General features: G+C 34.0%; 2 protein-coding genes across 4 annotated transcripts; both read left to right on the top strand.

Annotated features, from left to right (window-relative positions):
* Positions 1-978: 978 nt before the first annotated feature.
* LOC108475450 (nuclear poly(A) polymerase 3) lies at positions 979-5,429 on the top strand. Of its 3 annotated transcripts, none has more exons than XM_053025919.1 (10): positions 979-1,143; positions 1,254-1,331; positions 1,412-1,519; positions 2,613-2,675; positions 2,772-2,933; positions 3,012-3,125; positions 3,259-3,312; positions 3,427-3,732; positions 4,234-4,398; positions 4,816-5,429. In XM_053025919.1, exons 1-10 carry the CDS (start codon positions 1,111-1,113, stop codon positions 5,203-5,205), a joined length of 1,473 nt encoding a protein of 490 aa, XP_052881879.1. In that variant the 5' UTR covers positions 979-1,110; the 3' UTR covers positions 5,206-5,429. The 3 variants fall into 3 exon arrangements, with proteins under 3 accessions (XP_052881879.1, XP_017632908.1, XP_052881880.1); XM_017777419.2 differs by having other exon boundaries at positions 3,250-3,312; XM_053025920.1 differs by lacking the exon at positions 979-1,143 and having other exon boundaries at positions 2,613-2,652; positions 2,844-2,933; positions 3,250-3,312.
* Positions 5,430-7,321: 1,892 nt separating this feature from the next.
* On the top strand, positions 7,322-10,430 carry LOC108476177 (uncharacterized). The gene is made up of 6 exons (XM_017778299.2): positions 7,322-7,984; positions 8,160-8,214; positions 8,324-8,459; positions 8,595-8,922; positions 9,306-9,434; positions 9,517-10,430. The coding sequence occupies exons 1-6, from the start codon at positions 7,870-7,872 to the stop codon at positions 9,990-9,992; spliced, it is 1,239 nt and encodes a 412-aa protein (XP_017633788.1). The 5' UTR covers positions 7,322-7,869; the 3' UTR covers positions 9,993-10,430.
* The last annotated feature ends 602 nt before the right edge of the window (positions 10,431-11,032 follow it).

Raw genomic sequence — 11,032 nt, 5'->3', positions numbered from 1 at the left:
TCAACACTCCAACATCCGTACCAGATGCAATGAGCTTAGAACACCTGGAAATCGGTGATCAATTAGAATACTACTCCACTCTTTAAGTTCAACATTGACCTCCATTGAAAATACAATAGAAATCCCCTTTGGCATAAATAGCATCAACAGCAGAATTGGGCTCAGTGAAACCATTATTGAACTCAAAAATCTTCCATGCTGAACCACCAGGAGGACGTAACATTTGTTTCTATTTGTACCCAACACAAAGATGAGGCATTTTGGGGAGGTTGCATCAAAGGAAAATGTCGCCACTTCGAAGAAGAGAGGTTACCCGAAATGCGGCAGCTGAATTACTTCAGTTGAAAATGGAGAGTACAAAAAGAATGACGTTTTTTCTCGTTCTAAATAATCTAACACAGTGAAAAGAACCCACCCGTATTAGGGAAACTCGACTCCCTTCCCCTCTCACCGATTCTTCCGCAACGTACTCTCCAGAAACAGGATCAAGCAGTCGACACTCACCGGATACTTGAAAATTCTGACCCTTGTTGGTTGGGCTCCAACTAAATTTTGTCAACATCCAGGGGATTTCTTTATGAATGGCGGAAATATGACGGTTAGGGACTGACCATGCCTTGCAAACGCCTCGTATACGGATCCGATCAACCCAACCCAAACGTCCAATTATACCTTCGAAGATGTCGCGAGGGAGATCCGACCAATTAACACTCATCCCTCCTTCCGTGTCGGTTGCTGAGATAGTAGAGGTTGGATTCGAGGAAGAGGAGACGGCGGCGCCGGAACGGAACTGGTTACAGGGGGTAAGACTTAAGAGGGAGTGTGTTTTTTTTTTTTTTTTTGGTTCCCGTCTGGTGAATAAATCACAAAGTTGATTTTAAGAGGAATAAATTACACGTGTACTTTTAGAGGTACGAAAGGAACAAACACTCATCAACCGCCTTTTCTCTCCACGTGTCACTCTCAATAAACCCCAAACTTCCCTCCATCTCTCTTCCTTTTTATTTATTTTTTATTTCCTTCCCATCTCTTTGAAAAAAAAAATTTAAGCACAGCACAAAAACCAAACACACACAAAAAAAGAAAAAAAAAAAAAAGAAGAAGAAGAAAATGGAAGAGGAAAGATCACTCTCACTTCTTCAGGTAAATAAAATGAACGTTACCCACATTTTCTTTTCTTATATTTCATTATTTTTGTTATTATCTTTATTCCTTTCTCCATTAAATTATTTTTTGTTGGTGGAATTTTTTAGTTAATGGTGAATGAAGGACTGGTGCCATCTCCAGAAGAAGAAGAGAATAGGAAAATTGTCATTGAAAAACTTAAACAAGTATGCCCTTTGATCCTTTCATTTGATTGTTTTAATCATTTTTATTAATCTTTTATGGCTGAAAATCATGGTTTTTGCAGATTGTAGTGGCGTGGGTTAAGCGAGTAGCTTGGCAACGTCGGCTTCCTAAACAAGACATAGCTGCTAGCAGTGCTACCTTATTAACATATGGCTCTTATGGCCTTGGGGTTAGCTCCTTTAATTTCCTTTCCAAGTTAAGCTGTAGCTTTCCATATATGCATAGCTTGCCACCCACAGGATTTGTCTAGGAGTAAAATTGTAAATGAACCTGGTTTCTATACAGGCGGTTTAGGAGTGAAATGTTAAATGCGCCAGGTCGATACGAGAGATTACTTAGTTAAGATTATAGAGAAAAGGGTAAATAAATATAGCTTGCCAACTGAATTTATCAAATTGATGATCAGGTTCTTGGTTTAGAGTCCAACATTGATGCTCTACGTGTTGGTCCTTACTCATTTTGACAACTGCTATGTGTTGATACGAGAGTTCTTGCTCGAGACTATGTGGGAGGGAAATAGGTTCTGGCAAAACGGTACCCAAATTGTATTACCAGGGAAAACAAAAGAATAAATAAAAGTAGCTTGCCAACTGAATTTAACAATTTATTGATCAAGTTCATGGTTCAGAGTATGACATCGGTGCTTTATGCATTGATCTTGGTCCTTACTGAGCAGTTATGTGTTGATACGAGAGAGTGCATTGTTGAGATTACCTGGGAGGCAATAAGGTTTAGGCAAAATGGTACTCAAATTGTATTAATAGGGAAAAGAGAAGAATAAATAAACATAGCTTGCCAACTGAATTTTACAATTTATTGATCAGGTTCGTGGTTCAGAGTACTACATCGATGCTTTATCGGTTAGTCCTTACTGAATTTAACAGCTGTTATGTGTTGATGCGAGAGAATGCATCCTTAAGATTACCTGGCGGGGGAGAAAATTAAGTTTAAGCAAAATGATACCTGGATTATATTACCAGGAAAAGAAAAAAATAGAATAAATGAACATAGCTTGCCAACTGAATTTTAACATTTTATTGGCAGGTTCATGGTTCAGAGTCTGACATCTATGCTTTATGCATTGTTCCTTACTGAACTTGGCAGCTGTTATGTGTTGCTACGAGAGAGTGAATCCTTAAGGTTACCTGGGAGGGAATTAAGTTTTAAGTTTAGGCAAAATGATACCCGGATTGTATTTCCAGGGAAAAAACAAGAATAAATAAGCATACTTACTGACTGAATTGTAACATTTTATTGATCAGGTTCATGGTTCAGAGTCAGACATCGATGCTTTATGTGTTGGTCCTTACTTTGCCACCATCGTAGTAAGTAGATTTAATTGCTTCATAAATTTTCTTTTTTGTTTTATTTGAAGTTTTGAATTAGTATGGTTTCAAATATTGGTAATTGTAACAATGCAGGATGATTTCTTTATTGTTCTATATAACATGCTTAAGAGCAGACCTGAGGTATCTGAGATTCATTGTGTGAAGGATGCAAAAGTCCCACTAATGCGTTTTGAGTTCGATGGAATCTCGATAGATCTTCCCTTTGTGCAGCTTAAAGTTTTAGCTGTTCCAGAGGTAAGCTTAAGCATTACTGTTTTGCATTTAAAATATTATGTCATGGAAAATTGATTAGCCTTAGCCTTTGGAGTGCAGAATTTAGACATTTTAAATCCTGTGTTTTTGAGAGATATCGATGAAACTGGTTGGAAAAGCTTGTCCGGGGTGCTAGCAAACACACGGATTTGTCGGCTTGTTCCAGACTTGGAGGTACTTACTACTTCAGTTTCCTTTTTTCTTTTTTGGTAATTTGATGGCATCTGGAAACACTGTTTTTTTCTTGGAATGTTGTGCATTTTCAGTGTATGTGAATCTAATGCTTAGTGTACTTTAGAAATTCCAGTCAATGTTACGATGTGTCAAATTTTGGGCAAAGAGACGAGGAGTGTATGGTAATGTAAGTGCTATGTGCTTGCTATTGCTCTTATGGTATACTTCTGCTTGATTTCATCTTTTCTTTAGCATAAGATTATTTTGCTGATTATACCAACTAATGATGTACTGGTTGCAGCTAAATGGGTTTCTTGGAGGAATTCATTTGGCAATTCTTGCTGCTTTTGTTTGTCAGTGTGATCCACATGCGGGTTTGAGTGCTCTAATTTCACATTTCTTCAAAACATTTGCTTTCTGGCCTTGGCCTAGACCGGTTGAACTGCAAGAAGGAACGTTACATCCTACTCTAAACCCCACAGAGACGAGGTTATATATGCCCATTCGGTTGCCATTTAGTCCTTATGAATATTGCCATTCAAACATCACCAAAAGCACATTCTATAAAATCAGAACTGAGTTTCTTCGTGGCCATAACTTAACCAAGGTACAATTTGTTCTTTATTATTCCTGTTCTTTTCTCTTTTTTTTTCCTTGAGCACCAAAATCCGAATGAGAGGAGAGTGAAATGGAAGGAAACAGTTGAGATTGGTGGTATGAAGGCTGGACTATACGGAAAAGGACAGGCTCAGAAAGATAGACATGAAAAAAATGGAAGGAAAAGTATTATATTTAAGAGGATACAACACTTGATTGGTAGCTTTTGCCTTCGATTTCTTTTCACCAACATTTGGCTGAAGCAGAAGGAAAAAGAATTCTTCTAAATCTTTCCCTTCTAAAGTGTGATCGTTTCACCCCTTTTCATTGCCTTCCAGTACGGAAATTTTTTACCTATTTGTGTTGTTTGTAGAATAGTAAGTCTAGTTCTTGAAGATGAATGTGAGAGCAAATAAATAGAGTTATTTGGATTTTCTAAAGTGTTTTTTTTTTTTTTTTGAAGTATATCAACTCATTTGCAACAGATTAAAAACATGTTTTGGTATTGCAGGATCTTCTGAAGTTTGATTTTGATTGGCACAATGTATTGGAGCCTTTTCCTTACACAAAGAAATATGCTCGGTTTCTCAAAATTTTTCTTTCGGCTTCCAAGCAGGATGAGCTTGGAGACTGGGTGGGTTGGATAAAGTCTCGCTTCCGCTGTCTTCTCTTCAAGGTACGTATCCTACAGTACCCTATTTTTTATTAAAAGGTACAATAGAGAGGAAGGGGGATGTTGTTGGTAGGACTCGGTTATATATCCTTGATGCATCTAGGGTACAAATTAGTAAGTCAAATGCTAAACAACATAAACTCTCTGTTGTCATCATTCTCAAAGTTTATGGTGAATAATGGTTATCTATCACATTTTGGTACGTCAGTTTTCTCAAGTTTGAAAGGAACCCCTCTGACCATTTAGGTTCAGGGTTTCACAGGTCGCATTTGCAAGTCTTATTCCACATGTGCCAAATGCTTTCAGTACTTGCTTTGCTGCATAATGTTCCTCTTATTTAAAAAATCCTAGTTTGATTTTCCGTATATTCCATATTTTGGTATAGTCTCTACCATTTGATGAGGCTTTTACTTATTGCAGCTAGAGGAGGTACAGGGTCTTTGTGACCCTAATCCCGCAGAACACATCGATGTCAACATAGCAGACCCACATGTCATTTTCTACTGGGGCTTACAAGCAGGCAAAACTAATGCCATAGACATCAAATCCGTCAAGGATGTTTTCTGGAGGAATATCAGTACCGGGTATCAAGGCCCTTTCGGAAAAATGGAGTTATCTATTGTGCAAGCCTCTCAAGTTCCCAAGTCTGCTCAATTCGATACCTTGAGCCGGAAAAGAACAAAAGCTTGTTGGAAGATGATGGACTACCATCAACGAAGGATCCCTATATACTCGCAGCATGTTCCGCAGTATATTGTTGGGTACGTATCGACAAATGGGGACCCTGAGTACCCAAATGCTGGGGTATAGAATTTAGCTACCCTGGTTTTACAAATTGGCTTTTACATTTTCATGGTTGCCTAGTTCATATGAAATTTATAACAAGATAGGGAAGTGCATGATTGCGTTTTACTGAAAATGAATGCTGAAGGCTAGAAACCCAAAGGGGTATTCTTTTGTATCTTTTGCACTTTTACACTTTCCAAAGTAAAAAGAATACCCCTTTGGGGTCTTCTCCAATATTTTCTTTATAATGTTTTATATGTTAAATATTGGAAATTATATATTTTAGATAAAACACATTTCAATAACATTGATCGAAATAATTTTATATTTTCTTAAATCATTAATTAATTTAAACAAAAATTAAAATTATAAAAATATTATAATATTGGTGCAGAAACAATCCGTGCATCACCATACTTATAAAACCAGCAATAAATGCACATGTTCACGTAATAATTTTCGATATACATGACATTCACTACTGGAAGCAATTATTTATAATTACGGTAAATTGTTTTTTTGCTTTTTAATCTTTTTATAGTTATTTTATGCTTTTGTTTAAAATTTTTATGTTAAATGTCAAGATGATTTTAACATTTCATAATTAAATTAGTTTTCAATGTTTAAAATTAATGAATATAAAATTGTTAAGCTTAAAATATAATTTTAAAAAATACTCATATTCATGAATTTATAAAACTAAATTTATATTTTTCAAATATAATAAGAGTTAATTACATTCATTGATTAAAGTAGAGTAAAGTTAAATAAATATATCTATATATGTTATGAATATCTTATTAAGTGGATATTCATCAAGATCTAGATAAGTTTCGATGCACTTTTAAATTCTAATAGTTATTAGAAGTAAAATTCTATTTTATTCATACTCTTAATGTCTATAAATATAGACTTTGGAAAAATATTGTACATAATTTCATTTGATCAATAAAATACGCTTCTTTTTGCTCTCCCATTTTCTTTATTTTTATTTTCTATCTTTTAGTTTATAACAATATTTATAGTTAACATTAAAATAAATTAATTTAACAATATATATAATAAATAACTTGTAAGAAATTATTAATAATATTATTTAAATTATAATATATTATGATGAATTTTGTGTTATTTTAATATTAAATATTTTAAAATTAAATAAAACTAATATAATTTATTCTAAATTAGTTAAATAGTTTTAAAAATATGTCGTAATCATTATAATTTTAGACAAAAACTAATATTTATAAAATTATTATAAGTTTAATATACACAAGTGACCATGCATCGTATAAAAATACAAACTAGTAATTATATAATCATGTATCACATAAAAATACAAATTAGCAATTATATAACCCGTGCATCGTACAAAAATACAAACTAGTAACTATATATCTTTTCACTTTGTTGCACAAAAAAATTTAAACTAGAAAATAGGCTTAAAATCTACATTTTTATAATATTATATATAATTAATGAGTATTTTATATTAGAATTTATTTTACTGCAAATATTTTTCATATATATTAAATTTTTTTAAAATATTGATAATTCAATTGAAATGCATTAGTAAAAAGTTAAATTATGCTTTTAGTTCATGTACCTTAATTTAGTCATTTTAGTCTATGTATTTTAGAATTTTAAAATTTTGTTATGGTCAAATAATAGCTATTAAATCAACTAAGATAAGTTTTGTTTTTAAAATTTGATGCGATAAATATATTATCATAAATATAATGTTCTGTCAATTTATTATTTTTACTTATTACTAGAAAATATAGTTAATAGATTTAACGATTATGATTTGTATTAAGATTAAAGTATTGAAATTCAAAAAAATATAGTGACTTAAAACAATCCAAAGAGAAAATATGGATTGAATCTACCACTTTATGCATAATATAATATTACTAGTAGAATTTAATCAAACAAAATTAATTGTTATGATTTAGTTAGGACTAAATATTTAGACTGCCATTTAAATTGTCACGTAGAGCTGTCATTAGAAAATAATAGAGTTTAACGGTAGGGTGACCACTTTGTAATAAAATGATTACGTAAGTGATAAAAACATAACATTTCAAACATAAGTAATTAAAATATAATCTGATGTAAAAAAAAATACTACTTTTGTAATTTAATAAAAAAAAATTAAAGAATGGATTCTTGGATTATGTTTAGTCGTATTTTTCTCTGGATAATTAGGGTTTAAAAAGATTAGGATTCAGGATTTGTTCTTCCTCTTCATTTCCCTTCATCGCTGCTCTTTTCCTACTTAATAATTGCATTATCTTTATGCAATTGCAATAAAATTGTAAAAATTGTTCTGTTTTTTTTTTGGGACTTTTCTTTCCATTCATTTTAAGAGATTCTAACCTACCTGCTAAAGTTTGGGCCTTTTGCTTTCCCCCCCTTCGTTTTGGTTGTCATTCTCATTCCCGGTTCGCATTCATTTTCTTACCTTTCTTTCTTCACTTCATCTAATTTTATGGTTTTCTAATCAATTGATTCGCTTCCTTGAGAAGAAGGATTGCTCAACTGTTAATTCACAACTATTTTCTCCTTTTTTTCATGTTTACACACACACACAAAAAGTTAGATTCAAGATTTGAAATGGAGAGGGTGAAAAATTCAAATTAGGGTTTGTAGATGCTTGTTTTTGGTTACTAATTGTTCTATCAACAAATGGAAGAAAACAAGGAAGGATCCACAAAATTGAAAGCCCAGGATGAGACTAGGAACCTACCCTCCATTTTTATCATTGGATGTCCCAACGTCGGCAAGCGCACCCTGATCTCCCGTAACTCTCATTTCCTCTTCCAATTCAATTCTTCTTTACTGTTCTTATTATTGTTTTTTTACTGGAAAAAAAAAAGAAGAGAATCTACTTGTTGGGAAAACAGTCATGGTTGCTATGCTTTTATCAGAAATTCTGGTATATTTGATCAATTTATTATTAAAAAAAAACTATGCAGGACTTGCTTCTGTGGAGTTCGAAGAAGAAGATAGCTCCCAAGTGGTAGTCCATGGGTCTGAATGCCTTTTTTCTACTCACTTTTAACATGTTTGTTTGTATTAGTCAATTATACGGTAGTAAATAAAACCAAACTCTGTTGGCTGATAATTCTACCATCAACAGCTGGACTATCAATACGAAATACTACACTGCTGATGTTTCTCTGTGTATGGCTCATCTTCAAGATGGATTTTCAGCTCAAACGCTCCCTATATTTAACCATTCAACCGCCTTGGTCATGGTTTTTGATATGTCTCATGTAATCATCTTACTTTTCCCACTTCTTGTTCTGTTCCTTCTATTTCTGTTGCAATAACTAGAGTAGTATTTCTATATATATTTGTTCTATGCCCTCACCTTCCTTTTCGACTTTTTTTCTTTCTCTCTCTTGCAGCTATCAACTTTTTCTGCTCTTCAGGATTGGATATCTTACACTGATATCCAAAACTTGGAGATTTTAATCTGCATGGGAAACAAAGTTGATCGAGTTCCAGGTCATCCTGTCCATGCTGAGTATGCAAAACGCGTACACAAACTTGATGATTCCTCTACTCATCCTTCATCTGACTTCACTCGATATGGAATTTCTGAAGCTGAAGGAAGCAGTCTATTGGAAAATGAAGACCCATCTTCCGACATTCGAAGGAAATGCTTGGAGTGGTGCATTGACCACAACATTGAGTTCATCGAAGCTTGTGCTTTGAATGCTGATTTTGACAAATGTAAGCCCATGTTTAGTTTCTGCATCAGCATATCCACTTCACTTTGTTGCTACACTGTCTATACACTGAATTACTGGTATGGAATAACATGCTTTGATGCGAAATTTCCAATATACAATCATGATAAATTGTATTAATCATCACATCCTGCTCAGCAAAATGTATTTTGCCTAAAACAAGTAAAAAAGATGTGCACATGTATAATTGTGAGAAGTTTACTTGATGTTCCCACATGACCTAGCAAATTTTTACTTTTCTCATGGAAAGGGTATTAATGTGACAATCAAAACACACAATAATGAACCTTAAATGATGGTCATGTGTAGGTTAGATATTCGTATGCTTATTATTGCTAATGTGAACAAAGAAACTGGTCCTGGCAGGTTTGTCAGTTGATGGAGATTTACAAGGAGTTGAACGTCTTTATGGTGCTATTTCTGCTCATATGTGGCCTGGAATGGTTCTGAAATCTGGTGATATGATAACTGAACCTTCGCTTCCTGAGAAAGAAGGTTATGTGTGATATCTTGGTTGTTCTAATAAAAGTTCTTCCTGATTAATTACTTGCTAAAGATTATTGTTGTCCCTGTCCAGATTCATCAGAGGAAGAGCCTGGTTATCAGTTTGAATATGAAGTGTTATCTGCGGGTTCAGCTGAACCAGGGGATGACATTGTTGAAGAATGGATTTCTGCAAGTCCGGCTAACACATTCCTGGATATAGGGAAATCAGTTGATGCGGGAAATTCTGGTTCAGATTGTGTTCAAGGAAACATAACCAGATGCGAAAAGGACGAGTCACATACCTTTCCCACAGGTTCTGCTTTAGGGGAGAAAATTGACAGAATGGAACCCAATGCTGAAGAACCTGGTCGAGCTTCAGCTTCAGAAGTAGATGATGGCCCCCATTATGAATATGAGGATTTGGAACAGTTGATGTCTGAGATTGGGAACATTCGCAGCAACTTGAGGTTAATGCCTGACTTTCAAAGGAGGGAGATGGCTGCCAAGCTGGCTATTAAAATGGCTGCCATGTTTGGAGGTGACAGTGATGACGAAGAGGAGATATGAGTTACTACTGGGACATAAGAACTTTTATACTGTTCAGAATTTTGGAAGTTATTGGCATGTAGCTGGAATACAAAGTTAACTAAAAAGGGAGCTTCAATGAAAATGTATGCTTAATTGTAGATAAATAGAGATTTTTAGTGCAGAGAATGAAGATCTGAGTTTTGGCAATTTTACTAGTTTAATCGGGGCGGGGCAGGGCAGGGCATGGCATGATGTTGGGAATTCTTTTGAAGTTGAGGCATGACGGATACAGTAGGTGGGATAGGGTGGTTGTGTTGTGGCGTGATGTCCGAAAATTGACTGCCTCTTTCTATTTGCCTAGTTGATGACAATTACTTTTAGAAATTGTTGATGAGATAATTTCAAAGATGATCACTGCATTGTCCTAGTAATGTATTTATGAATAAATGTATGAATGTAAATCATTAGTTTAATCAATACTTTTTTCCTACTGTGTAGCCCTATTCCTGGTTAAGCCTTGAAATCCCCTCTTTCAGGCCAGCCGGCTGTCAACCTTAAACCCTTGGCTCCTCCCTTGAGAGAGGTTCTTTCGGTTGACGAGGGCTCGTGTTTTCTCGATCTCACTATAACTCAAATAAAAGTATATGGCCCCTGTTTTCTCCATCTCACTAAAATAAAAGTACAAGGATTACGGTTCAAATTTACTAGTATAGGAATGTATAATATAAGGCTTTTCTCCGTGACAAGTGCTTCTGTTTTTAGTCACTGTAAAATAAAGGTCAAATTACAATTTGGATCCCTCTACTATGCTCAGATTTAAGACTTAAAATTTATATTTTAATTTGACATAATTTGATCTAATTTACAATGACTAGTTAACACAATTATCCTAGCTAAAATGAAGTGATTTTTTTTCTTAAACCACATTTCTAACACAATCTTTTTCAATATTATCAATTGAAATGAATATTTCTAAAAATAATTAGACATCAACATTTTAACCAACCAGAATAATAAAGAGCGTGACAATTTTGACTAACCAACCATGTCTTAGGTAAAGTAATAAAAGCACATTGCAG

The sequence above is a fragment of the Gossypium arboreum genome, chromosome 3 (genome assembly GCF_025698485.1).
Source record: "Gossypium arboreum isolate Shixiya-1 chromosome 3, ASM2569848v2, whole genome shotgun sequence".
Classification (NCBI taxonomy): Eukaryota; Viridiplantae; Streptophyta; class Magnoliopsida; order Malvales; family Malvaceae; genus Gossypium; species Gossypium arboreum.
This window is presented reverse-complemented; position numbering and strand designations above follow the sequence as displayed.

Excerpts from the sequence above, each read along its gene's own strand:
- LOC108475450 (XM_017777419.2), top strand. The coding sequence starts at position 1,111 with ATGGAAGAGGAAAGATCACTCTCACTTCTTCAG. Across the intron at positions 1,144-1,253 it reads GATCACTCTCACTTCTTCAG|TTAATGGTGAATGAAGGACT; the intron begins GTAAATAAAATG and ends GGAATTTTTTAG. Across the intron at positions 2,934-3,011 it reads AAGTTTTAGCTGTTCCAGAG|AATTTAGACATTTTAAATCC; the intron begins GTAAGCTTAAGC and ends TTTGGAGTGCAG.
- LOC108476177 (XM_017778299.2), top strand. The coding sequence starts at position 7,870 with ATGGAAGAAAACAAGGAAGGATCCACAAAATTGAAAGCCCAGGATGAG. Across the intron at positions 8,215-8,323 it reads TCCCAAGTGGTAGTCCATGG|CTGGACTATCAATACGAAAT; the intron begins GTCTGAATGCCT and ends TACCATCAACAG. Across the intron at positions 8,923-9,305 it reads GAATGCTGATTTTGACAAAT|GTTTGTCAGTTGATGGAGAT; the intron begins GTAAGCCCATGT and ends TGGTCCTGGCAG.